General features: G+C 47.4%; 2 protein-coding genes across 4 annotated transcripts; one reads left to right on the forward strand and one right to left on the reverse strand.

Annotated features, from left to right (window-relative positions):
- Positions 1-688: 688 nt before the first annotated feature.
- HAPLN2 (hyaluronan and proteoglycan link protein 2) lies at positions 689-6,244 on the reverse strand. Its single transcript, XM_008570468.1, has 7 exons — positions 5,406-6,244; positions 4,791-4,933; positions 2,809-2,920; positions 2,220-2,573; positions 1,899-2,015; positions 1,607-1,789; positions 689-1,325 (listed from the first exon to the last, which is right to left on the reverse strand). Exons 3-7 carry the CDS (start codon positions 2,894-2,896, stop codon positions 1,042-1,044), a joined length of 1,026 nt encoding a protein of 341 aa, XP_008568690.1. The 5' UTR covers positions 2,897-2,920; positions 4,791-4,933; positions 5,406-6,244; the 3' UTR covers positions 689-1,041.
- A 12,624-nt stretch (positions 6,245-18,868) lies between these two features.
- Positions 18,869-26,600, forward strand: GPATCH4 (G patch domain containing 4). Of its 3 annotated transcripts, XM_008570479.1 has the most exons (8): positions 18,869-18,954; positions 21,839-21,964; positions 22,429-22,502; positions 22,605-22,697; positions 22,798-22,884; positions 24,574-24,665; positions 24,941-24,991; positions 25,234-26,600. In XM_008570479.1, exons 2-8 carry the CDS (start codon positions 21,886-21,888, stop codon positions 26,108-26,110), a joined length of 1,353 nt encoding a protein of 450 aa, XP_008568701.1. In that variant the 5' UTR covers positions 18,869-18,954; positions 21,839-21,885; the 3' UTR covers positions 26,111-26,600. The 3 variants fall into 3 exon arrangements, with proteins under 3 accessions (XP_008568701.1, XP_008568709.1, XP_008568714.1); XM_008570487.1 differs by lacking the exon at positions 22,798-22,884; XM_008570492.1 differs by lacking the exons at positions 18,869-18,954; positions 22,429-22,502 and having other exon boundaries at positions 21,873-21,964.
- Positions 26,601-26,765: the final 165 nt, after the last annotated feature.

Raw genomic sequence — 26,765 nt, forward strand, 5'->3', positions numbered from 1 at the left:
ACATGGTATAGCCATTATAATCGTATGGGACCACCATCATATATGTGGTCCATCCTTGACGGAAACGTAGTTATGTGGCACATAACTGTATACATAAAAGAAAGATGCATTACTAGCATTAGAGTTTGTCTCTTGAATTACTAGCATGTTTTCTTTAGCCATATGTTAAGGATGTTAACTTGGTCCAGTCCGCCCTTTTGCCTTGGTGGCCATGGTGTTCGGTGTTTGCCTCCTTTCTCAGGGTAAATTTCCCTTCAATTGTAACAACAGTATTGCTTTCCTATAGTATTCCCCGCAAAAAAAACTTCTGGGAGACCGGCGGGACGCAAACTCTTGTTGAAAAATGTTTGGGTCCATGTTACATTTGTTCTGTGGGGCCCAGAGGGTGGGCCTGAAGGGATGGAGCGCTTCTGAACTTGAAGTACTCTTAGTGAGTGTGCGGCGCCCCCGCATGGCGCCGGGCGCAACAACAGCTTGGGTGCTCCCCTTCAGCTCTCGGCCTGGCCGCCCACTTTGTCCCCGACTCTCTCCTTCTGCCTATTGGTGCCCATTCTTCCGCTGGCTCACCCGGTAGTGGCAGTAGCCCCTCGTCTTCTTAGGCGCGCAGTCGGCCTTCTGGGTCCAGGGTCAGCCCCCTCACACACACATACCCCCATGGCGCGCAGCGCTTATAGCTCGGCTCAACACAGAAGGTCCCCAAGTTATTTTATTGCTGTACACAGAGGTCAGTTAATGCCCCGGGAACCCTTCCCGCCCCCTAGCGGTGTCTGCCTCCTCTGCTGGGAGCACGCTAACCTCCCCGAGTCTGCAATCGGTGGGTCCGGAGGTCGTATCTGCACCCCGCCGCCGGGGGCGCAACCACCTCCCCTCCCCGACGCCGGGCCAGCCGGGGTCCGTGGCCCGCAGCTCCCGGCTGGGAAGGCAGGTCTGGAGGGGCCGCTCCTCGTCTGATGGGAGGGGAGGCTCGCAGGAAAGGGAGGCGAGAGATCCCTGCATCCACTCCCAAGCTTTGGCGCGCGCGGAAGGGGGAGTGGGGGGCCCCTATTTCTCTGCGTAGCAGTAGGTCCCGTAGGTCGCCTGCTGAGGTCTGGGGAAGCCGAAGCTGCGCACCCCGGGATCAGGGAGTCCCCCGCAGCGTGGCCGCGGCGTGGTGATGGGGAAGCGCACGCTGCCGTCCTCCAGCCAGCCGCCGTCGCACTGGTCCAGCCCCGAGAACTTCCAAGCAGCGTAGAGATGCCCGACCTTGGCCACCACGGCCCCGCGCCGCCGGCACGCCGCGTGGGCTTCAGACAGCGTCAGCCGCCCCGGCACGAAGAACACGTGGCCTGGGGACCGGAGCGGGTCACCAACAGGCAGAGAACAGAGCGGGGCGGGACGCTGCGGGGATTCCGACTCTCAGGCAGCGGAGTCGGCGGGCAGGGTGTCGGGACAGGAGGAGCGGGAGCATCGAGGCAGTGGGGTGCAGGGGGGGTTTCCAGAGGTGGGCTGGAGCCTGCGCCGGCTGATGCAGGGGACGGTGGTTTGCAAAGACGAGGAGACCCGCCCCTGATCTCACGCCTTGGGTTCCACTTTCCCCCGCCCCCATTCTTCAGACCCCGCCCCTGACCTGCCAACGCCGAAGTGAAGCAGAAGGCGTCGTAGCGGTCGCGCTTCCTGTCGCGGGGCCCGTAGCTGCGGATCCCGGGCCGACCTGGGCCGCCGCACGGAGCGCGCGCCGTGAGCACTGGGTAGCGCACGGAGCCCTCGAGCAGCCAGCCCGCGTTACACCAGTCCAGACCCTCGGTCCATGCTGGCGGGAGACGGAGGGGGTCGGGGATGAGAGCTCGCCCGCTTTCCTCGTTGGCGCGCCAGTGACAGCCGGGAGGGGGCTTGGGCGGTGCTGGTGTTCCGCCGCTCACCCTGGTACAGCTGGGAGTAAGTGGCCAGGCGTCCGTCCTGCTCCTCGCACGCCTGCTTCGCCTCGTAGTAATTGAATTGGTACCGGCCTCGGCTGGGTTGGTACGGAAACACCACACCTGGGGGGTGGCGGAGAGCCTGGAGAGGGCCAGCAGACCCGGCCAGGGCCGGGGGGAGAGGAAAGGCAGCGCAGCCTAGCAGAGGAGCCTGGGGGGACCCCGGGAGGGGGCGGGGGAGGTGCTCGGAAGGAGCCCTGGGAGACCCGAAGCAAGGCGTCCCGACTCTAGCTAGAGAGGAGCGGGGCGGGAGCGGCAGGGCCTCACCCTCCAGGCTCAGGGTCAGCGCTACGCTCTCGTCCTCTATGCCATTGATGAGCTCGCAGCGGTACCGGCCCTCGTCCTCCAGGCGCACGCCCACGATGACCAGGGAGGCGTCTAGCCGATGCCCCCTCCGCATCCTGGCACGCCCTCCCAGTGGCCCGTAGCCCCGGGCGTGCAGTCCGTTAGTGACCAGAATCGGCGTTTCCCGGAGCTCCCCGGGCTCCACCTTGCTCCAGCGCACCTTGTAGCTGGGAGGCGAGGCGCCCAGGACGCAGGGCAGCGTGGCCGTGGCCCCACGACGAGAGTGAATGACCTCGTGGATGGGGGGCAGGAGGTAGTGGGGGCCCGGGTGGGGTGCTGAGCAGAGGGGGCCACAGTGGCAGCAGCCCCTTGATCTTCACTGCCCCAAGTGCCCATCCAGACCCTGTACCCCAAATGCTTTCCCCAGGCTCCGCCAACCCTCTCCTCCACTGCCCATGCAGCAACGATTCTCACTCTCTGAGTACCTTGAACAACTGCCCTTTTCACTTTCCCCACCTCTTGAGCCTCTCCCTCAGGGTTCCCCAGATCCTGGGCTGGGCTGGGGTCTTACCTGGGTCTCCCAGGGCTATGAGGCAGATGGTGAAGGCCCAAGGGAGAAGGAAGCGGCAGAATGTGGGGAGAGTGAACTGGCCTGGCATGATGGGGAATCAGCCCAGCACTGTCTGCAGGGCACAAGGGGTGGCATTCCTTAGGAGTGAGGGAAAGGGATGGGGGAAGAGTAGGGTTGGGATGATCTCCCATAGGGGACCGTTCAGCTGGAAGCCATGGGGACAGAAAAGGGCTGGTGACAAAAGGAAGGTAATGGGGAGGAGGAAGGTAGTAACGACTACTCTCCCACCCACCCTCTTCCCCTGCCCCATCCTTCCTCTCTCACATCCCCTCAGTCAGCAGGTCCTGACTTATTTAGTATCCCCTCTCCTTACACGCGCTACTTCCCGAGCTTGCCATCTGGATTGCCAGCTCCAGTCTCTACCCTCTCCCAACATACATCCTACATCCTGAAGCCAGAGTAAATATGATCATGTCATTCTCCTGCTCGAACCTGTGACTCCCCGTTGCCCTGAGGATAAAGGGCAATCTCCGAGCCACAGCTTTGGAAGCTCGCTATAACCCAGCCTCTCCCTGCACCTCAGACATCGCCCCCACGACCCCTGCCCTCCCCGCTGTGCTCCAGATGTGCTGGACTTCTGGCAGTTTCCAAAACAGTGCAAGTTTGCACTCATCTCCTTTTCATGGGCATCAATCGGGACCTCACCTTCTCTGGGAAACCTTTCCTCGTACCCTAGTTTGCCACACTGTGGTGCACTGTGGTCTATGGGACTAGACCAGGGACTTTTTTTTTTTCTTTAGAAGTACTTTTATTAGCACCTAAACTGTGTGAATTTGAAAGTAATTTATATGCATATATATATATATACTATATCAAAGAGGTTTTCTAGAAATTATAAAGTTAAAAGCATAAAATTATGAAGGTATTTTTAAAACTATTTCAAATGCAATTGTCTATTTTGGTAGTTGATTTTCTCCCCTTCTTTACTGTATCTTATTATCACCTTGTCCTATTTTTTTTTAATTGGACTGAAAACCCCTTGGCCTGGTTTTACCCATTTTCCAAATTTGTCTCCTTCACTTCCTAACTGCATGACTTTAACAAGTTACTTAACCTCTCTCTACCTCAGTGTCCTCATCAGTAAAATATAGATAATAATAGCACACCTACCTCACTAAGCAACTGTGAGGATTAGATGAATTAATATATACAAAATGCTTAAAATAGTACCTGATGTAATAAGTGCTATGTATGTGTTAGCTATTATCTCCAGTTCCCAGTATAGTTTTTGGCACACAGTAGGTGCTAAATAAATGTGTGTGAGAATTTTAATGAATGAGCTAACATTAAGGACTTCTTGTTAGGGAAGAAGCGATGGGGCATGGGGAGAGGAAGGAAACACCTTGAAGAGTAGTTAGAAATCTGAAGAGCTGAGCTCCATTTTCCTGAAAATGAAAGCCCAAGACCAGCTTGCAGTAGGAGAAACAGGGGTTGGACACAGAAAGAACTTCCCATGGTTAAAAGTGAAAGTATCTGGGAAAGGGACATGAGGGAGAGAACCACCTCTCCTGTACAGAAGAATCTGATAAATGCAGGCGGTCATGGGAACTGAGAGTGATTCTGGGACCAACAGTAATGATGGCTAGCATTCACATGTCTAAGGCTGAATGTGCCTGACAGTGCTCTAAGCACTTTACATGTGTACTTTTACATATACTCCTCCTAGTAATCCTGTGACGTAGGAATTATCAAAAATCCCATTTTAAACATGCTGAAACAAAGGTGCACACATTTTAGGAAACTTGAATGAGGGGACACAGCTAGTAAGAGGAGGGGTTTGCTGGGATTTGAATCCAGATCTGGGAATGAGGCTTAAGCTCTTAATCACTGATCCATATTTCTGTATTTCAGACAGGCGCACACACGTCATCTTCATACCCCTTACAGAAAATGAGAGAGTGCCCAGCAGCTCCATCGCCTACCTGTTAGAAGGTGGTCTCTTCACAGAGACAGGGGGAGCAACGCTTAGCAGCTTTTTGTCCTGCTTGAGGAAGAGGTCCTGGATGAAGGTGTTGCCCAGGCTCCTGGGAGGTCCAAGCCCCTTAAAGTCCCAGGACTTGAGCACCTAATCAACACGGTTGCTCCTTTTGCACCTTTGAGGAAAGCCTTCTGCCCTGTGCTCAAAGAAGAAGCCAAGGTGCCAAGAACTCCTCCCCACCCATTGGTCCACTAAGCCAGGCTGTCACAGGTGTCCAGCCCTGTGACTACCTCTGTGGAGCTCACTGTCCTGGGACAAGGAAGATGCTGGGCTTGGGATGAGGGGGAACCCATGACGGGGGATGGCGTAAAGGAGGCAACCCAGGACAGTGAGGCGACCTAGAAGAGTGTGGAAATTGGGTGCCTTGTTGCTTCCAGATGCTCTTGGACCAGAGAGGGATGGATGGATTGGTGGGTATGAGGGTGTTGGGTGGATGGGGATGCACTCCGAATAGGGCTCAAAGATCCATAGCTGTCAAGTTCCAGCTGCCTTTGCATTTGCACATGGGCTTCATCTAAGCAGCACCCCATACCTCCCCTCCCCCCAGCAAAGTTCTCACCTCTGCCTTCCAGTGCCTGGGTGCGCATTGCCTTTGGGAAGAGACTTTCAAGGTGGGAACCAGACTTCCAGGACTTCCAGCTGCTTCAAGAAACTTGACCTCTTCTGTCCAGTCCCCCTGTCTGTCCTTTCCTTCTCTGTCCCCACCCCATCGGAAGCACAATTTCCCATTGTCTCTGTCTTTTCCCCTATTGTTGAATAACAGGGCCCCTTTCTTTATCCTGTGGGTAATGGCAGTGAAATGTCAACAGCTGGGGATGTGGGATGCAGGACCAGCTGGCACATACCACCGGAAAAAGGGCCTGGGTGGGGGGTGGGCTCAGAACAGGAATTGACATCCCAAAGAAGAAGAGAATGTGGTGAGGGGGAGAGAACAGATGGTGAGAAGGCTGAAATAGGGTCCCTCTCAATACTCCAAACTACATGGTTCTAAAGATATTTTGTCTGAGGTCAGGGGACTGGCTGGGCTCCATGGAGGGCAGAGGGAGTGGCTAGTACTGCAATTGGAGAAATGGAAGTTAGACAGTAAGGAAGGTTTTTCTGTCCCTGGGAAGGAACACAGGAATTTTTGAGGATGGGGGACTTTGAAAGGCTCTCCAAAAGAGGGGTCATCTTATTTGTTCCCTAGTTTACCACCTCCTCCTTCAGCACAGATAGATGATCTTCTTAGTTTAAAGTTCTCAAGAGAAGGGGATCCTTAATCTCCCTGGGTGGAAATTCACTTTCTCTAAAGTCTGTCATGTTGGGAACTTGCCTAAATTCCTGCTGGAGTTTAAGTCCATTTTTAAAACCTTTCTACTGAGATATAATTTACATACAAAAAGGTGCACAGATCTTAAGTGTACAACTCAATGAATTTTTACCTGATTACACACCATGTAACTAACCCCCCACTCCTTCAGATCAAGATATAGAACATCTCCAACAATCCAGAATAAACCCAATTCTTTTTTGTTTGCTATCAATGCAAAGGGATCCCCCCCCCACCTGCCCCATAAACAACCATTTAGAGCTTTAAATAGCTTCTTAGCCTTCTTTTCTCTTTGCTGAGCAACCCCACACCAGTATCTTTGCATTATTAGAACCATGCACTTTCAGAACTAAGAGGGGACCTCAGGACATCGAGCTTCCTCATTTACCAGAGGAAGAGAAGACAGAGAGGAAAGTGAGTTGCCCAAAGTCACACCCAATACAGTTGTTGAGTCAAGCCTAGAACTTTCTGCCCTTTCCACTAATCCCTCTTCTGCTCCTCTCCTTGGCTCTCCAAGGCAGAGGAGCTCCAGTTTTTCACGTGGGTCATACCTAACAACAGGGAGCCCACCCCAACTATACTTCTTAGGGATCTGATTAACTATCTTTTCCCTGTGCATTCCATCTCTATTCCTAAACCCTTTCCTCCTCCTCCCAGGACTGTCTCTCTTATGTGAGAAGACAAATAGCCCCCTGTCTCCTCGGGACAGGACACCCTGATCCAACACATCTGATTGGCTTCCTCCCAACTCAAACAAACAGCCTCCCCACAGAGGCAGGGGGTGAGTATAAACAGCTCCACAGCCTGGGTCACTGCCCGCATTTCCAGGCTTACTTGTTACTGCTCCTTTCTCCCTAGATCACCTCTATTTTTTTTTTTTAATAAAAGATGACTGGTAAGGGGATCTTAACCCTTGACTTGGTGTTGTCAGCACCACGCTCAGCCAGTGAGCTAACCGGCCATCCCTATACGGGATCCGAACCTGGGGCCTTGGTGTTATCAGCACCGCACTCTCCCGAGTGAGCCACGGGCCGGCCCCCTAGATCACCTCTAAACTGTGGTTTGAAGTCTCTGGTAAATCCGTAATGAGCTGGGCAGAGAGGAAGGCCTGGAACTGTTTGATAGATACAAAAAGAACCCTTTGAGGATAGAATGAAAAAGGAACAGAAATAAGTATGTAATGAGGAGTCAAACTGTGTTTAGTCTGCTTAAGGTCACTTTCACTCAGTTTTCCCCCAAGATACATGAAATAGAAATGAGGTAAGACTGCTTGGGCTTGAGAGGGCATCTTTTCACTGCTCTAGAATGTTCTGAGGAGAGGCCTTTACCACTGCTGCTACCTACAGACCAGGGGGGGAGAAATTATCTAGTATAGGCATAGAGCTCTGGCACTTCTCTAACACCCCAGACCCAGCTTCCACCCTCCAGGCAGATCCAGCTGACCGATTTTCTTGACCCCTGGTGGTGGCAAGCATGGTACCAGTTTACAATTAAGATTGTTGCATGAATGACTGGGAAGGTTGGCAAGATGGCGCTTAAGGTGGAAATATGGGGAAGGGCTCAGTGTGATTGACAAGGCTTCCCTCTCCTTCCAATAAACTGCACCTCACACACGGGTACTTCCAGCACCTCCACTGCCTCCCTGCAGCAGAGTCCTTGGCAGATGATGTGTGGCAGCTTCATTCCCCTCCCTCTTCTGTCTCTCACCTTTCTCCTCCTCCCTGGGAACTCCCAGGTCACTCTCTTCTTTCTGGCCCAGGCTCAGGCCTCTTGTGCAGCTGGACCCTGGCTGTATTGCAAAATGATGTGGGGGGTGAGCCTAGGGGAATCAGCCTCAAGGAAAAACACATTTTCCACTCAGGAGGCCTCACGTATACTGTGGATAGAGTCAAGGGTGAGAAAGAAGGTGGAGATGGGGTCCATGTCCTTGGGGTGAGGGGTGCCAATCTGGAGGGGGCATGAGACCACATGAGCTAATGGGAGGAACACTGGACCACGAATCAATAACCCTATTTTAGCCAGATGCTAACTTCATATGAGACTCTATACAAACCTCCAGGAGCTTCAGTCTCTCTAATTATCAAATGGGTCCATACCTGCCCAACAGGACTAGTTGGTGTAAAGGCAATGGAACAGCCCTCTACAGAGGGAGTTAAGTTCATTGCTACATGGTTCAAATTGGAAGAAGGTTAGAGAGGAGGAGAACAAGATGGGAAGGAGATGAGACCTGTTAGATCTACTCATCCTCATCCTAGCCACATCCTCTAAGAACAGGCAGGGCCTCCAGTGGGGCTGGAGTCTCCTTCTATACAGTGAGGGTCACCAGTGTAGTATCCAGTTTAGAAACCCCCCAAAAGTCTGCAACGGTAGTAGAGGGGAAGAGGAAGGGGGAAGGGAGGGAGGAAGTAAAGAAGGAAAGGAGGAAGGGAGGGAGGATGGCTTGGTTTCTTGTTTGTGGGGTTTTTGGTTTTGGGGTTTTTTTTGGTTTTTTTGTTTGTTTGTTTTTTTGGTATCATGCTAGAGCATTTTCTAATAAGCTTGCTTGACACTCATCTGACTCTCCCACAAAATGTAACTTTGTTGTCACAGTATATTTGGTAAATCATCTACAACTGACAAAGGTGTAGACATTTACAGTCCTGTAAGGTTAGAGATTAACTTGCAGAAGTTGATAAAATGATAGGGTTTTATTGCCCAATAGAGAAGCTAACCACAAAGATGTTTTGATTTTATTATCCTAGGAAGTTAACCAGTCTTATATCTAAATTAGCAATCTTATTTCAGCAATCCTTTTCTTATTGACTATATAAATCCCTGTTTCTCAGATGCTCTTCAAAGCAGCTTTTCATTGGTTCCCTCATCAATGTGTTAAATAAAACTTCAGCACAAGTTAACAAATAACTTTGAGAATTGTGTTTTTCTACTTCTCAACATCCCTTTATTAAAGGCAACACACCAGCACTCTCTGCTTCCCTTTAATAGCGGATCCACTGGCAGAACTAGTGCAAGAGCTCCAGGGAGGGTAGGACCACTCTGTATCCCCAGCAATGGGCACTAGAGGAAATGGCCATTCTCAGCAAGTGTCCTCTGCAGTACCTTCTTATAGTTAAGGACATCCTTTGCTGGCTGCTGCTCCAGTGGGCCACCACTTACAGCTTCTCAATCCCATTGGCAACATTGAAGAGACTTTAGGAGCACCTATTTGTGCTTTATCCAAGAAGCTTTCCTTAACAAAAGCAAGAAGCATTTAACCCCTTTCTCACCTGGACTATATACTAGGCATTCAGGCAATATTTACTGAATAAACAAACAAATTTGAAGTTTTCTTCCAATTTCTGCAAACTTAACAAAAAAGCAGTATGGCATAGTGATTAAATTCCATAGGCTCTGGAATGTGAGTGTCTGGGCATAAATCTCAGCCCTGCTACCTACTAATTGGATAACATTAGACAACCTACCTGCCTTCTGTTTGCTTAATTGTTTTCATCTAAAAATGAGAATAACAGCAACAATAGTAACATTAGTAATTAGAACAGTGTCTGTCTCATAGAAAGTACTCAATACATTCTAGGCATTATTATTGGTGGATGGGGAAGAAATATCAAAGGGAACAAAATCAATCAAAACCACAGATACTGATTGATTTTAAGAGATCATTTGATTTGTAAGAGCTTATAAAAACCACACAAACACATAAAAGTCATGTTCCACTTAATTATTTTTATTTCTTTATTACAAAACAAAAGTAATACATGTACCTAATGAAAAATAACTCAATCACTATCAAAAGGATAAAATGAAAAGTAAAATCCTTCCTTCTTTCTTTTCCTCTTTCCCAGGATTAAACCATCATTAAGCTCCTTCTGTATCTGTCCAGAAAGTATTTAAGAATCTACAAGAATGCAGATAAATAGAAACATACATCATACATATGTTCTAACCTAATTGTGATCATATCATACAAACTGTTCCCTGCTTTGCATTTTTCACGTAATAATACTCATATGTCGGGAGGGATTGGACAAGGGGCATAAAGAATAATTATGATTTGTAACAATATATATGCTAGTAATATTGATTTGATCAACATATCTCAATGTTGAACCCCCAAAATATGTATAATCAATTTTGATTCAATAAAAATTAAGGACAAAACAAAACAACAAAAAAAAGATAAACAGCTTACCATGTGACAGGCAGCGCTAACACCGCAATGCATTTACTCATTTAGTTCTCCCAAAGACCCCACGAGGTAGGGACACCAGTAAGTGTGTGCATTGAGCTTCTCTTTAGTTTTTAATTCCCAAGGCCATAGGTTTAAGTCAGTTCTTTCTCTCTGGAATGACAAGTGCTTATAGAACATGTACACCATGCAGTTGATGTTCAGATGGCAGAATGTAACTAAAGGGGACACTGGTGATGTGTATTCTTGGAAATAAATGATGCAGAGGAAGAAGGGCCATAGTAAAATACAACTCCTGCCTAAGTGCACTTTTACTTTTTACTCTGTGCTATCTAGTTTTCTGTGTAGTTGGAACTCAGGATAAACTTGAAGCATGTGGACTTCTTACATATTTTTTAAATTTTTTACATGTGTTGTTATGGTACTAACTTGTCGTAATACCTAGGCAATCAATTGCACAATCAAGACAATAAAGTTATTATTTGGGAAAAAATAATAATAATACTCATATGTTGTGAGTCTCTGTCCTATCAACACATGACATGAGCTCTCTCATTCTTTTTCATGCCTCCATTGTGGTCTAGTGTATGGCTGTAGCATAATTTATTTAACGAGATGCCTATTGATGGACAGTTAGAAGTTGGGACAACTAGCCATCTGGAAAAAAACAAAAAAACAAAAAACAGATCCATAACTCATTCCTTAAATAAAATAAATCCAGAAAGCTCAAAGATTTATTTATTTATTTATTTATTTATTTATTTATTTATTTATTTTATTTTATTTTATTTATTTTCTTTTTTTTAAAGATGACCGGTAGGGGGATCCTAACCCTTGACTTGGTGTTGTCAGCACCATGCTCTCCCAAGTGAGCTAACCAGCCATCCCTATATAGGGATCCGAACCCGTGGCCTTGGTGTTATCAGCACCACACTCTCCCGAGTGAGCCACGGGCCAGCCCAGAAAGCTCAAAGATTTAAATGTGAAAATAAAGCCATCAAAATGCCAGAATATTCCGGACACACACACAGAGAAGAAAAGAAAAAGCTAGAATAAATTATTGAATATTTTTTTAATTGGAAGGCAAGTTTTATTGCTTTTTTATTGTTTATACAATGATATACTTAATTGTGGACAATTTAACAAACATAAAAGCATTAAAAAAAATGAAAATCCCCTCTAATCCTGCCACACAGAGAAAATAACCTTTAACATTTTGTCGTCTAACCTTCCAATCTTTGAAGACATTTGTATACATTTGTATACTAGGTGTATGGTTTTTTTAGGTTACAACTTTTTTTTTTCCTTTTTATTTCTTTTTGGCCGGTACGGGGATCAGAACCGTTTTACCCTTTTACCTTGGTGTTTCAACACCGTGCTCTAACCAGTTGAGCCAAACGGCCAGCTTTTAGTCCACAATTTAAATGGTAACATGCAGTACGGCAGAGAGCCAGCAGGTGGGGCGAGAAGGCTGTGTCACCAGCGCTTACCGCCACTGCAGAGTTCTGGGCGCCGCAACCAGCTCCAGTCCTGTGCACCAATGCGGGGATCACCAGATGTCCACGGGGGGTGTTCAGAGATGCAGATGCTGGAACAGAATCCTCATAGTGCTAGGAGTGTCCTTCAGACTCAGAGTGCCCTTCAGATCCTTGCTTTTCCTGTGCTTAGCTAAGCGCTAGTTAGGAGGTAGGGAGTCCCAATTTCTCAACGTGTTTTTCTTATTTGTGGCAGCTGTGCCAAGAGGAAGTATGAGGTTAGGATTCCTTAGTGTTTTTCCTGCCATCATGATCTGCTTTCCCACCTCTACTCCCACTGGTGTTGGTGTCTTTTATAACTGTTCTTTTCAGAAATTTTTCCACAGCATTTTTACTGATGTATCTAGAAATATCTCATATAAAAAATATAAAAAGCAACCCTAATGGGTGTGCCCACTACCTTGAAACCTGCAGTCCTCTAGGACTACTCTAGAAGTGCAGCAAGCACTGCAAAGAACAGAGGGCCTGTTTTGCCCTACCTCCCTCACCACCATCTGTTCACCCACACCATGACCAGCATTTACACACACTGGGGGTTTCAAGCCCCTTCAAAGGAGATAGTAAGGCCAGGGAAAGATAGAAACTAGAACTACAGGAATAGAAACACAGGACTCAGAGACCGGTCTTGGCCCAGATTGGAGAGAAAATGGTAGCTGGGGGCAGATGGCAATGGTGCTTCAAAGAGAAATGAATGTTTATTAAGCTAACCCACAGTAGATGGTATCAGAGAACAGCAGTCATAGCCCTGAGACTATGTCATATTCCATTTCCTCTCTCTGTGCCCTATCTGGCCCTCAAGTTATGTATTAGTTTGTTTTCTGTCGCTTATAACAGAATACCTGAAACTGGGTAATGTATAAAGAAATGAAATCTATTTCTTGCAGTTTTGGAGGCTGGGAAGTCCAAGATCCAGAGAACACATCTGGTGAGGGCTTTCTGGATGAGAACTCTCTACAGGGTCCTGCGGTGATGCAGGCAATCACATGGTAAGAATATGGCAAGAGCTCTCTCATGTGCTCTCCTTATAATGCCACCAGTACACACCCATGAGAACTCATTACTCCATGAATGGATTAACCCATTCATGAGAGCATAGTCCTCACGTTTTAATCACCTCATAAAGGCCCCACCCTTCAAATACCATAATTGCATTTTCCACCCTCTTAACACTGTTACAATGGGGATCAAGTTTCCAACACATGAACTTTGGGGGGACACATTCGACCCCTAACAGGTTACTTTCCTACAAATAAGGGCAATTACATACAATATGGGACTATGGTGAGAACCAAACATAGTAATATTTGTGAAAATGATATTTTAAAATGGAAACCACCGTGTGAAAATAATTTTTAAGTAGTAAAGTACTGGGATTGCCAGTTAGCTCACAGGATGCTGATAACACCAAGGTCAAGAGTTCAGATCCCCTTACCAGCCAGCCACCAAAAAAACCCCCAAAAACTAAAGTACTGTACATAAGTGATTGTAATATTTTTATATTATGAAATCAAATCGTTAGTGGAAAATTAGAATCTGCCTACGTTGAAGATTAAGAAATAATATGAGTCTAAGAAAAATCCTGTGAGACACAGGCATGCCTTTTTTTCCTCAATAGAAAGAAATGTAAATAACATTCTATTAGGTAAACATACAGGCTTTTTAAAATCCCACATACTTGCAACCACAAGATATTGTCTCTTCCCTCAGTCTTAGGTTTCATTGACAGAAAAAAAAAAAGAAGAAGAAGAAGAAGAGCTGGAGAAAGAGAAACAGCATACCAGTTTATGAACCATGAGGATGTGTTCTTATGATATGGTTTTTAAATATTATGCATAGATTTAAATCCATAGAAAAATAACACAATGCCTTAATTTTTAGGATTGAATTCTTTTCCAGAAATTTGGAAAGGCATCCAAGAGATGGTAGTTTGAGGGGCCACACCCACTTTCTCCTGAAGGTCTTTCCTGGTTACCAGTCATATTGCACTTCACCTCTGTTCCACCTTCCTCAGCACTGAGGAACTATAATTTGTATCCATTTGCTATTTTAAAATTATTTCTCCTGATGAAATAATATGTTAACTGTAGAAATTTTCAAATACAGGGAAAAGGTATTGTTAAAGAAAAGAATTATTCAATGACACTTGTCAAAGCATGGTAAGGTAGACTTTATTAAGGACCACCGTGATAGGCATAGAGACCACTGCAATGAGATTTTACAGTGGGGTAGAGAGCTTGGGCTCAACCCAGAATACAGCATGGGCAAGTGGGAATTTATAGCCAAGGAGCACGGTGGGGGTCAGTGGATGGAAAATTACTAAAAGGAAATATCAGGGGTAAGGGGGGTTCTGGCTAAATGGATTCTAACAGGATTCTTGCTGAGGACAGGCCAGGGTAACCAGACATCACCTGGGGGATGGAGGAAGATAAGGACCCTGGTGATCAGATTATTGCCCGGGGGGCCCTGACGATGACAGCTGGAGCTGGGTCTCGGCCCTGCCCACCACTGTCCACAATCAGATCGACCACTTAGTGGGTACCAAAAGTCACTGAACCAAAAGCCCCCAGGGCCCTGAGATGGGGAAGGAAGGCTTTAGCCCCATCCCTCTTTCCCCCTTCCCCCTCTCCCCCTGCAACAACATTCTAGAGTATACTTATTAGACACGAGTGTTTCTATGGGGTGTGTAACTTATTTGCTCATGTCCTTCACTAAGTTTCTGCTTAGATTTTTCTAATTCTTTTTTTTTTAATTTTTATTGAATCAAAATTTATTATACATATTTTGGGGGTTCAACATTGAGATATGTTGATCAAATCAATGTTACTAGCATGTATATTGTTACAAATCGTAATTATTCTTTATGCCCCTTGTCCGATCTCTCCCCATCCCCCTTTCCCTTCATCCTCCCCCCTCTAATTACCCTAGATTTCTTCTCTCCTGAAAGAATAATGGTTACTCAGTTGATTTGTTGCCGAGATGATCTGTCCAATGCTGAGAGGTGTGATCAGGTCCCCCAGTATTATCATAGAGCAGATGCTTCTGTCACTCTGAAATGGACTTTGTGGAGAGAGACATCCTCTTCTTTTCTTTATCTCTGCTGGTGACTCTCCTTGTGTAAATGCGCTCCAGTGGTTGGCAGACCATCTGTGTGGAGGTTGTGGCATCAGCTATGGTTACTGTGTTGGCTGTGGTGGGCTACCCACATGGAGGTGATGTTTTTGGCATGCTCCTTGGTGCTGGCAGTGTGCCTGGTTGTGGGGAGTGTCTGGCCCCTGGATCCATGCCTGGGGTCTCCTGGTGGGTCCCAAGGTGCTAGTGCAGGGTGCCTGGTTGTGGGAGGGGAATCCTGTCCCTGGCTCCATGCCTCTGGTCGCCTGGTGGGCTCCAAGGCACTGGTGTGGTGTGCCTGGTTGTGAGAGGGGGGTCTGGTCCCCAGATCCATGCCTGAGGTCCCCGGGCAGGCCCTGAGGTGCTGGCATGGTGTGCCTGGTTGTGGGAGGGGGGTCCAGTCCTGGCTCCATGCCTCATGTTCCCTGGCAGGCCCCAAGGCACTAGTGGTGTGCCTGAGCTAGAACTAATTTTTTGTCCTTTGCTTACTTCTAAAATGGGGGAACTTCCTGGGGGAACCAGTACTTGAGCTGTGTGCTTGAGTTAAATTGCTGCTTTCCTGTGGTTTCCCTAGGGAAGGCTTTTTGTGCAGCTCAGAGTTTAATGGTTGACCTTATGGGTACTTCCAGCTCCCCAGAGACCTGGTGGATCTGTGTTGTGTAGAATCTCCGATCTGGGCCCGAGTTTTTTCGTCAAACTGCAGCCCTTGCAGTTCTGCATTCCCGACCAGTGTCCTCTGAGTGGTCCTGTGCTGATTGGGGGGCAGATTGACTGTCCTTGCTGTGTCCCAGTGTTCTCCCAGTGGGCCCATCTCCCCCAGCACCCAGCTCCAAACATTTCCCATGGGACAGGCCCTGCACAGGTCCCTTGCGATGACGCACCGGTCTCTGAATGGCTCCCTTTTTTCAGTTGTTCCGGCTCCTCACTCCTGCGTGGGTCCATGGGAACCCTATTAGTGGTCTTGCTGTCCTGGGGGCCGCCAAGGCCCTCTTCTCCCCTGCCGCCTCCAAGTAACTCCATCTGAAGGGCACAGCTGTGGCTTCTGCCAGCTCCTGCTCCGTGCACTCAGCAGCTCCCGCCTTAAAGCAGTGACAGCCCGAGATGCTCCAAGCAGTTTTTTCTTTCTCTCATCGTGGTTTCTCCTGCCTCCATGAACTCCATAGGTCTCTCCTCCTCTTCCCCTGAGCTCCAGTGGCCCCAGCTTGGCTGATGTTACATTTTTATAGCTATAAATTGGTTGATTTGTGGGAGAGAGTGATGCTGGGGACTGTCTATTCCACCGTCTTGACTGGACCTCCTCTCTAATCCATTTTTAAGAGTTTCTTTTTCATTAAGGATGTTAATCTTTGTGTTAAATTTGTTCTTTATTAATTGATAATAAAATTAATTTTAAAAATTTATAAGCAGATTATCAAGGATGGGGGGTTTCTGCTAAACTGATTTAGTAGAGTTCCTTGCTAAAACTGGATTTGACAAGAAAGTGCATACATGAACCTAAGAGGGCCGGCCTGTGGCTCACTCGGTAGAGTGCGGTGCTGATAACACCAAGGCCACGGGTTCGGATCCCATATAGGGATGGCCGGTTCGCTCACTGGCTGAGTGTGGTGCTGACAACACCAAGTTGAGGGTTAAGATCCCCTTACCGGTCATCTTTAAAAAAAAAAAAAAAATACACGGACCTAAGAAAGGTTCAGGAGCCTAACTAAAGTTTGGCCAAGCAAAAAATCTGTCAGTGTAAAGGGGAAACACTTACCCATAATCCTTCTGTCTAGGGATTAGTGTTTATAACATGTAAATGTTCTTCCTTTGTTATTTTAGTGTGCCTATGGATTTTCTTGAGATATAATTCATATACCTTAAAATCCACCCTTTTAATTGTACAATTCAGTGGTTTTTAGTATATTCACAAGATTATGCAACCATCACCACTAATTTTACATTTCATGACCCCAAAATGAAACTGTACGCATTAGCAGCCATTCTCCATTCCCCACAACCCCTGGCAACCAATAGTCTACTTTATGTGCCAATAGATTTGCCTATTGCGGACATTGCATATAAATAGAATCATACTGTATGTGGCCTTTTGTCTGACTTCTTTCACTTAACATAATATTTTCAAGATTTATTCATCTTGTGGCATATATCAGTATTTCATTCCTTTTGAGGACTGAATAATATTTCATTATGTGTATCTCCCACGTTTTGGTTATCCACTTATGAGTTGATGAACACTTGGGTTATTTCCATTTTTTAGCTATTATGAATAATGCTTCTATGAACATTTGTATACAAGTTTTTGTGTAGACATGTTTTCAGTTATCTTGGGTATATTCCTAGGAGTGGGCTCACTGGGCCATATAGTAATTCTCTTTGTACACACACATACAAATACATCAGATGGAAGGGGTAGAAGAGATGGGAAGGGGATGGTGTAAATTGAAGCCTTGTCAGTGGAATTTTCTCAGTGGACCCTGAGACACTACAATAAAACTCGTTTGTAAAAATGATTGAACTAGTCCAATACTGTAATTTTACAGACCACGGAAAGGGTGCTCTTGATAATGAGAAGTGACTTGTTCAAAGTCACACCGTTAGTGACAGAGTGGGAGAAGGACTCAGATCTGACTCCCATTCACAGAATCTTCCTCTGTTGAATCCAGCCTCTGAGGAATGCCTTTGAAGCATCCCACATTCTTTACGCGTCTAAAATTCCAATATCAAGATCCATCGTTTAAAGCATATTTTTAAAGTAAAATTAATTTTATGGAAAAAAATTTATAGGGATGAAGGGACATGACATAGTGAGTAACTGCGACAGGGTCTTACTGTGAAATGGCAATTTTTCTGTTTGGAAGTTTCTAGGAGGCGCTAACCGAAGGGAAATGCTGATACGGGGAAGCAAGATGAGAAAAACTTTTCAGGTTTTAGTTCTTGGGTGGCTCAGTGAAGCCTAGGGGCAGCTTGTGGGGGTAGGGCCATGTGCAACCCCTCTTGCTGACTTCTTTGCAGTATTTTCTTTCCCTCGCCTGCTCAACAGGCCCTCATGCCCACAAGGCAAGTCCAAACTCCTTAGCCTGGCATGCATTCCGGGAGTTCGCATCTCTCTCCATGCTCCACCCCCTATATCCTGCAGTCCCACTCAAGATCCCAATCTTCCCGGGCTAGACTGAGTGCTCCTCGAAGTCAGGGTTCGTGTGTTACTCACCTTTTTATCCCCAGTACCAAGGGACAGGTCCTGGCACACAGTTGTGGGTCAAAAAGTGTTGGATGAACCCACTGAAATCTCTCGTCTCTAGGCTTTTTGTTGTTGTTGTTGTTGTTGTTTTTAAAGATGACCGGTAAGGGGATCTTAACCCTTGATTTGGTGTTGTCAGCACCACGCTCACCCAGTGAGCTAACCGGCCATCCCTCTATGGGATCCGAACCTGTGGCCTTGGTGTTATCAGCACCACACTCTCCCGAGTGAGCCACCGGCCGGCCCCGTCTCTCGGCTTTTGTATGGGGAAATAACTGTTCCCGAAGGCTGAGTATTCATCCCTGCAAAATCAGGGCAGAGGTACCACCTCCTCTGCCTCCACGGATCCCTCAGGCCACTCTCGATGCTTCCCTAGTTTTCCTTCCTCGTATGTATACCCGGGACTAGCTCGGTGTAAGACCCAAACCTGTTCTCGTCATCAGAGAGGGCCAGTTAGGACTGACGTCCCTTGGCCGCTGAGGGACCGCAGGGAGGAAGGAAGTGGAACGCCCTCAGAACCTCCGAAAATGGACCCGCCACGGAACCCAGTTTCTATGGCAACCATACCGCAAGTTGGCCTGCACAATCGTTCTCTTGGGAGAACCGGACTCTGGTTCCTGTAGGCGTCTCTATGGTTTCAACAGCCTAGAAGGACCAAAGCGGCATTTCCGGGAAGATGGCGGCACCCAAGTCAGATATGGCACATGTTTCCGCGGAGATGATCCCTCAGTGACGGTAAGGAGCTCCCTTCCCCCGAATGGTAACAGTTGGAGCACGGGAGAGCAGGAGAGTAGTTTTACTCAGGTGACACTGCTGTGTGAGGGCTGAAAATTAAACCTCAAGAGGAAAGCATAGGGAGAGGGTAGCCTACTCTTTAGGATCTCTGTAAGATGAGTGGCCCTGGGCCGCTTCTCCTGAAAACTCAGATTGACTGGAAAGGAGACAGTGCCCCAGGTTGTGCTCGCAGCCTCCGCAAAGACTGCGGCGCACGACCTGGGACCTAGTTGATTCTGTCTATAGTTGTCCATTGAAAGTCTGTTAAAGTGATTCTCATGTGGGTCATTCAGTGCAACGAGTAACAACTGAACGCATTCTCGGTTTCTGGCGCTGCTTTAAGTACTCTGGGGTTGGGAAATAAAGCCCATCTCTGACTCCAGTGCCTGTAGTTCGAATTACTGCGACAAGGGATAGGCTGTGGTAAGTCTTATAGCAGAAGATACAAAGAGCTATAAGAGGCTGAAGAGTAGTGATTAAGAACACCAGTTCTGGAGTGCGTGAATACCGATCTTGGATTCACTGCTTGCTAGCTTTTTGATTTGGGCAAAAATCAGTGCCTGTTTCCTCGTTTGTGAATTACGCATAATAACACCTCCTGATAGGGTTGTTGGCAGGATTAAATGAGATAGTCCATGTGAAGCAATTAGCAACAGGCTGGCATTGAGTAAATGTGCAAGAAGTGTTAGACACAATTATCATTATTATCGAAATCTGGAGGTTGACAGATACAGGTGACTTTTGAGAGGGGGCAGTTTTGAGGTGGCCCTAAAGTCCTCAGTGTTTGGATTTTACTTGTCTTACAGTATCAAGAAGCAAGGTAGGGCCGATTCTTCACTCAACAGTTTTCTGTTGGAACTCTTAGCAATCAGTTAAGTTTTCATGTTATCCTATCATTCCTTCTCAGTAGAAATGTGAGCAGAAATGTGAGTCATGCTGAATTTGCTCCTCTTCCTACTTAGAGACTGGTCACTGGTCACCATTCTTTTTGTCTTTTTTTTTTCTTTTTTGATGGTCACCATTCTTAAACCATAACGTTTTGAAAGAGTAACTGTATGGTTGTGTCTGAATTTCTTTAAAGGATACTTACTAGACCTTCTTAAACTCAAATTAAAGTTGTACCCTTCAGAGTTGTCACTTTGGGAGGCTACAAGAGGCTACTAATGGTTCCAGTCGTGCCATTAGTCAGCTTTCGCAATGCTTGTAATAAATGAAATGTCCACAGATCTTAGTATGTTAACTGTAGAGGATCATGTTAACATTGGTAGTCTTTGTTTTGTTTTTTTGTTTGTTTGTTTGTTTGTTTTCCTTTTTGTCTCTTTTTTCCTGTCCAGTAACGGATCGCAACCCTCAGTGTCGCGCCCGTACCGGACTGGGACCCGCAACGGGATCGCAGCCCTCAGTGTTGCACCCGCACCTCGCTCAGCCAGTGAGTGGGAACCGATCTGTATGTGGGATCCGATCCCTCGGCGGGAGCGCCACCGCGCTCCCAAGTGGCGCACTGTAGCAGTGCGCCACCGGGCCGGCCCATGGTAGTCTTAGTTTTGAATGTCTTGTGTATTAAGCCATCTTAACCATTTCAGAGGCAAATTTAGTATATGTATTAGATAATGCCATTCTGGGTCCAAAAGGAGGAATGTTTTAGTTACTGTAAAGAAATGCAACTAATTGGTGCTGTGACAGAAGGAGGATCACTTTGGAGTCAGGCAACTTGGGCTCACATTCCAGCTCCATCTCTTACTAGCTGTGTAACCTTGGACAAGAAACCCAGGCCTTGTTTTCCTCATTTGTAAAATAAGGATAATACCTATCTCACAGGACTGTCAAGATTAAATGAGATAATATGACAATATGTGTAATCCACCTGTTATGTATTAAATACCCAATAAGGGGCTAGCCAGTTAGCTCCCTTGGTGAGAGTGTAGTGTTGATAACACCAAAGTCAAGGGTTCAGATCCCCTTACTGGCCAGCCACCAAAAGAAAAAAAAAAAAAAAGGCTTAACAAGAGTACCCTTCCTAAGCTTGACACTTTCAAAAGGGGAGCTCCAACAAGACTGAAATTCAGCAGCAATGCAGGAGAAGTGTGTAGCCCCCACACCAAATGGACAATGTAAATGCTGAGGCATAGGTGCAGGATATTGGCTCTATTAAGTAGCATTATCTTATAACTCAGGTTAACAAGCACCTCATAGCTTTGTTTTTACAAGGTAATATATTTGGGGAGATGTTATCATGTACCAGTAAAGAGTGCAGACTCTACAGACAAGATGCCTAGGTTTAAATTCTACATATATTAGCTGCGTGACCTTGGGCAAGTTACCTCAACTCTTTAGGCCATAGTTTCCTCATTTGTAAAACAGGGATAATAATACATTCCTGAACAGGCTGGGGAGGGCCGGCCCGGTGGCGCACTCAGTAGAGTGCAGCGCTTGGGAGTGCAGCGGCGCTCCCGCCAAGGGTTCGGATCCCATATAGAGACCAGTCCGCTCACTGGTTGAGCGCGGTGCGGGCGCGACACCGAGGGTTGCGATCCCATTGCCGGTCACAAAAAAAGACGGAAAAAAAAAAAGGCTGGGGAGATTAAATGAAATAATCCATGTAAAGCCTTAGCACACCCTGGCAGGTGGTGAGCTCTCCATAAATTTAGTTATCTGTATTAATACCAGTCCTCCTTGACTTCTTGATATGTTAATGTTGGCCTCTCTGTATCCAGACAAGGACCTCCCGAAAGACCAGGCCTCCTTTCTCTGTCTCTCCCCAAGGCTCAGGAAAGAGAATTCTTATAAGAACAGTCAAGATGGAATTGATAGCTGCCTTGGGCATTTTCTTCTTTCCTCCTAAAAGGTCTCTTCCCTGGTGAGACCCTGAGGACAGACACTCTTTTCTTCACCATGAGTGTCACCCCAGAAGTCAAGAGTCGTGGGATGAAGTTTGCCGAGGAGCAGCTGCTAAAGCATGGATGGACTCAAGGTGATCCTCATGGGGCCTTTCCACACACCCCAACTCTCTGCCTACCCTCTGCCTGGGGGAGAGGCATCATCCTGGACTTCTTTCCCCCATGTAATCCATTCAGTTGAAGGAAGAAAAACTAGTTTAAAGGGAAATTTGCAAAGAAATTTTCTGACTTTTCCAGAAAAGGGAAGAATGGAAGAAATTTGATAGTAGATAATGAGGAAGAAGTGGTTGGGAGGACTGGGGGAAGAATGAAGCAACATGGCCTCTGCCCCTAAGGAATTATGAAGGAAGAGATAGTCCAGGTCCAGACAAAGACAGGGAGACTACATGGAGTGGTACTAGAAGGAGGAGCTGGGAGGACTTCTGAGATGAGCAGAGTATGCCCCAATGCTGAGTGTGTGGAATCCTGCGGGGGGGATGCCTAGTGAGGGCTCAAGGCAGGCAGCGGGATAAGCCAAGTCACTCACTGTCCTCTGCAGGCAAAGGCCTGGGCCGCAAGGAGAATGGCATCACCCAGGCCCTCAGGGTGACGCTGAAGCAGGACACTCATGGGGTAAGACTGAGCAGGCTGAGGGAGGTCAGCGTGGATGGGAGAGGGGGACCCTTGAGGGCAGGCAGGGCAGGTACTCAGAGCTCATACTTACTCCCCTGCCAGGTGGGACATGACCCTGCTAAGGAATTCACAAACCACTGGTGGAATGAGCTCTTCAACAAGACTGCAGCCAACTTGGTAGTGGAAACTGGGCAGGTATGAGCTCTCAAAGATACACACACAAAACATGAGGACCTGGGATGTGTGGGAGTGGGGAGACATGGTATGTCACCCACTCACTGATACTTCCCTACAGGATGGAGTACAGATAAGGCGCCTTTCTAAGGAGACCACCCGTCATAATCATCCTAAGCCCAGCTTGCTGTATCAGAAGTTTGTGAAGGTATTAGAGGCTGGGGGTGACAGAGTCCATCCTTTTTTTCTTCCCTGGTCTCCTCTGGTGCCTGAACAATTACCTTATATGCCCTACCAGTTCTCAGGACTGTCCTAACATAGTGGGATCCTGTGACCACCTGTGATCAACCTTGGTGTTGCTTACTTAGACTGCCCAGACACTCAACCAGAATTGAGATCTTCAGGGTCCACGCATCCCTGCCGTCTGCTGAGGGAGTAGCAATGGGGAGAGGGAGGTAGGGTGCAGTCCCTCAAGTCAGGAGCTGCCAGATTTGGGGGTAGGGAGTGTCTAATTCAAAGGACTTAGAAACCAGAGGAGACCTGAGATTATCTGGTCCATCCTCCTTATTTTGGTGTGGGTTTTTGTTTTTTGTGGCTGGTCAGTACAGGGACCTGAACCTGTGACCTTGGTGTTATAAGGCTGCACTCTAACCAACTGAGCTAACCAGCCAGTTTCCGTCCCCCTTATTTTGCAGATGTTGCCTAAAGGGTGAAATATGTCTTGCTGAAAAGCCCACAGTTGGCTGGTAACAGTAGACAGGATTAGAACCCAGGTTTTTAGACTCCCACTTTCTACTGTACCAATAAAAGGGACCTAAAATTTAATGATCATCTATCATGTGCTAAGGGCTTTACATGTTATCTAGCACATCTTTCCCATTTCTCTACATCTCTGTTGCCATCTACTACCCCAGTTTGGGCCGCCATCATCTCTTGCCTAATTTCTTTAACCACCTCCTCACCTCTAGTGTCACTCCCCTCCCCAGTCAGCCCATCCTCTACAAAGCATTGAGTGTTCTCTCTAAAGCACAAATTTCACCATGTCACTGGCTCCTCTTGGACCTAGAATGACACAGTCCAGATTTATCAAACTGGCTTAGGTGGCACTTCATGCCTTGTCCCTGCCTTCATCTCCAGCCTCATCTCTTGCCAGGACATTGACACTTTAGCCAAATGGAACCTTTTTTTTTTTTCGTTGAGGGCACCATGTTCTTTCACCTTCAGGTTTTTGCACATGCTGTTCCCTCTGCCTGGGAGATTCTTCAACCTTTCTCCCTTTACCTGCTGACTTTTTCTTGTCTTCCAGAGCTCAGCTTATACATCAGTTACTTTTAGAAACCATTACCAAACCCTAAAGTCTGAGTTGAATACCCTTCCTCTAGCACAGGCAACACTTCTGTCATAATTGCCTATGTTCTGCCATATTCCCTTCCCCTCACCACGTAGATTCCATCCGGGCTGGACCCTTCTCATTCTTATACCACTCTGTATCCCCGTCTCCTTGGCCCATAACAGATTCTCAATATGGTTAAATGAAGTTACTGTGAATAAGTACTGTGGTGAGGGGAAGGGGGGCTCCATCTGTATTGTCAGTTACTGGCACTTGTCCCACTGTGAGGACCTGATGAACCAGAGCATTTCCTCTTTCTTGTTCTGCCCAGCAGCAGCTGAGAGCCAGAAAGGCCAAGGCCGCTTTACCTCCCAGCAACTGCAGCTCACCTCCTGCCCAAGTTGAAGTATGCAGGGTGGCATATCTCTATGCCTCTGCAAGGAGCAATGTTGGGGGCTGGTAAATTCCTGCCTAGGGCTATGAGTTCCCGGGGGGGCTTCTATGAGGGAAGAGGGGTGGCAGTGGTGTTGAATAGGTCTCGTCCACCCCCATGATCCCTCCTTCTAGACGGCCACGCTGACTTCAGGTGGAGAGAAGCCAGATAAAGACTTGGAGAGCTGCAGTGATGATGACAACCAGGCAATCAAACCCCCAAAGATGTGAGACTTCTATTTAGCACTGTGGGTATGGGGGAGGAGATGCCCTGAGATCTCAAGAGAAAGGACCTAAGTCCAATGCTTGACTGTAGGCTTCTTGGCGGGGGGGTGGGGGGTGGGTATTTAGAACTATGTTGTACTAATCTTTGTATCTCTAGCACCTCAAAAAGTGCCAGGTCCTGAACAAGAACTGTGTTGAAGGAATGTTTTAGAGGGGAGGACAGGTCAAGCCTTTCCACCAGATCTCTTTTAACTGCTGATCTCCCCCACTAACACAGTCTGACTGATGAGATGCTGCTCCAAGCCTGTGAGGGACGAACAGCACACAAGTAAGTAGTGGTCAGCTCTTTTGGCTCCCTTCTATTCTGCCCCCGCCCTTGACAGTGGCCTGTGCCACCTCGATTCCTTTCAAACTAGGGAAATGATTCCCAGCATCTACCCATCTACTGCCTGAAGATAGGCATCCCTCACACAGACCCCCATCCACCCCCATCAACTTTCCCTGCAGGCCCAAGGATTAAGCCTATTTTTCCTGATACCCTCACTTTGACTTGGACTCTATCTATTCCAGGGCTGCCCGTCTTGGGATCACAATGAAGGCCAAGCTTGCTCGACTAGAGGCCCAGGAGCAGGCCTTCCTGGCTCACCTCAAAGGCCAGGACCCTGGAGCCCCTCAACCACAGTCTGAGAGCCAGCCCCCACAAAAAAAGAAAAAGAAAAGGAAGCAGAAAGAGGAGGAAGAGGTTACAGCAACTGAAAGGAATGCAGATGAGGAGCACCCGGAACACACTGACCAGAGCATCAGGAAAAGCAAGACAAAGAAAAGGCGACATCAAGAAGAAAAGGTCTCAGATGAGAAAGAGGGAACAACTGTAGGGAATGAGGAGGAAGAAGCTGCAAGAACAAGTGGGCTTGGGAAACTGAAGAGCAGAGAGCAAGCCGATCAGTCCCTCAGGAAAAGGAAGAAAAAGAAGAGGCAGCTACATGAAGAGGAGGTGAGAATGGGGGTCCTGGATGGAGAAGGAGGTAAGGAGGCTGCAGGTGGTATCAGGAGAGAGGAGGCAGAGAGCAAAACATACACTGCCCCATGCAGCAGAAGCAAGAAGAGGTGGCAGATTGAGAAGGAGGACCTGAACACAGAGGACAAAGAAGTGGAGGAGACCGTATCAGATAGTGGGACCAGGGAAGCAGAAAGCAGAGCAGGCAGTGACCGAAGAAGCAGGAAAAGCAAGAAAAGATGGCAACGTCAAGAGGAGGAGGTGGTCTTGGATGTAAGGAATGGAGGAGATGAGGAGGATGGCAGGACTAGGGAAGTAGAGAGCGAAGCATGCACTGGCTCTAGCAGCAGAGGTAAGAAGAGGAGGCAGCAGCATCATTCAGAGGAGGAAAGAGCTGGAGTCAACACTGACCACAGAGCCAAAAAGAAGAAACAGAAAAAGAGACATTGAAGGTCTGGTCAAGGTGGGGCTCAATCAGAGCCTTTTCCGTAGATGAAGCCTCAGAGACATGGGTCGATGCAGGTGTTCTGCAGTCCCTTAAATGAGGAATTCCTAAGTTGGAAACAGCTCTGGAACATCAGTCTGCAGAAGAGAGAGCAGTAGTGCCATGCCTTAGTTGAGGGAGTGGGCATAGTCCCCTCTACTGCTTCTAACCCAGAGATCATGAACTCAGGTACCTGTAGGAGCCCAGCAGCTAAGGGACAAAGAATGCTGGGGACTGTGGTAACAAGGATGCAGACACCCTTTGAAGGGGCATCACTGCTAAAAGAAACTGAAAATGCAAACTTTTGGGAAATGTCCTGATTTTTAAATATTGTGAAACCTGAGAAAAACAACATATTTAGGTCTATGGGCTAGATTCAGCCCACAGGTTGCCAGTTTCTAATGCCATACCGAATGTTTAAATAAACATCAGCTTGTGCTCCTAGCAAACAGATAAGTCCTGACTGGCATTTCCATTACTAGCTTGGGAAGGTCCTGAATACAGATTAGATTTTCCTTGGAGGACTTTGAAAAAATCCCTTCTGTTAACCTCCTATAGTTTTGCTATATGGATTAAGTGGAAGTAGCGAAGACGTCATCCAGCTCCCTGTCTGCATCCCAC

This window comes from Galeopterus variegatus, unplaced genomic scaffold (genome assembly GCF_000696425.1).
Source record: "Galeopterus variegatus unplaced genomic scaffold, G_variegatus-3.0.2 Scaffold33, whole genome shotgun sequence".
Taxonomy (NCBI): Eukaryota; Metazoa; Chordata; class Mammalia; order Dermoptera; family Cynocephalidae; genus Galeopterus; species Galeopterus variegatus.

Excerpts from the sequence above, each read along its gene's own strand:
- GPATCH4 (XM_008570479.1), top strand. The coding sequence starts at position 21,886 with ATGAGTGTCACCCCAGAAGTCAAGAGTCGTGGGATGAAGTTTGCCGAG. Across the intron at positions 22,698-22,797 it reads TGGTAGTGGAAACTGGGCAG|GATGGAGTACAGATAAGGCG; the intron begins GTATGAGCTCTC and ends ACTTCCCTACAG. Across the intron at positions 24,666-24,940 it reads GCAATCAAACCCCCAAAGAT|TCTGACTGATGAGATGCTGC; the intron begins GTGAGACTTCTA and ends CCACTAACACAG.
- HAPLN2 (XM_008570468.1), bottom strand. The coding sequence starts at position 2,896 with ATGCCAGGCCAGTTCACTCTCCCCACATTCTGCCGCTTCCTTCTCCCT. Across the intron at positions 2,574-2,808 it reads CATAGCCCTGGGAGACCCAG|CACCCCACCCGGGCCCCCAC; the intron begins GTAAGACCCCAG and ends CCCTCTGCTCAG. Across the intron at positions 1,326-1,606 it reads CTTCACTTCGGCGTTGGCAG|GCCACGTGTTCTTCGTGCCG; the intron begins GTCAGGGGCGGG and ends TCCGGTCCCCAG.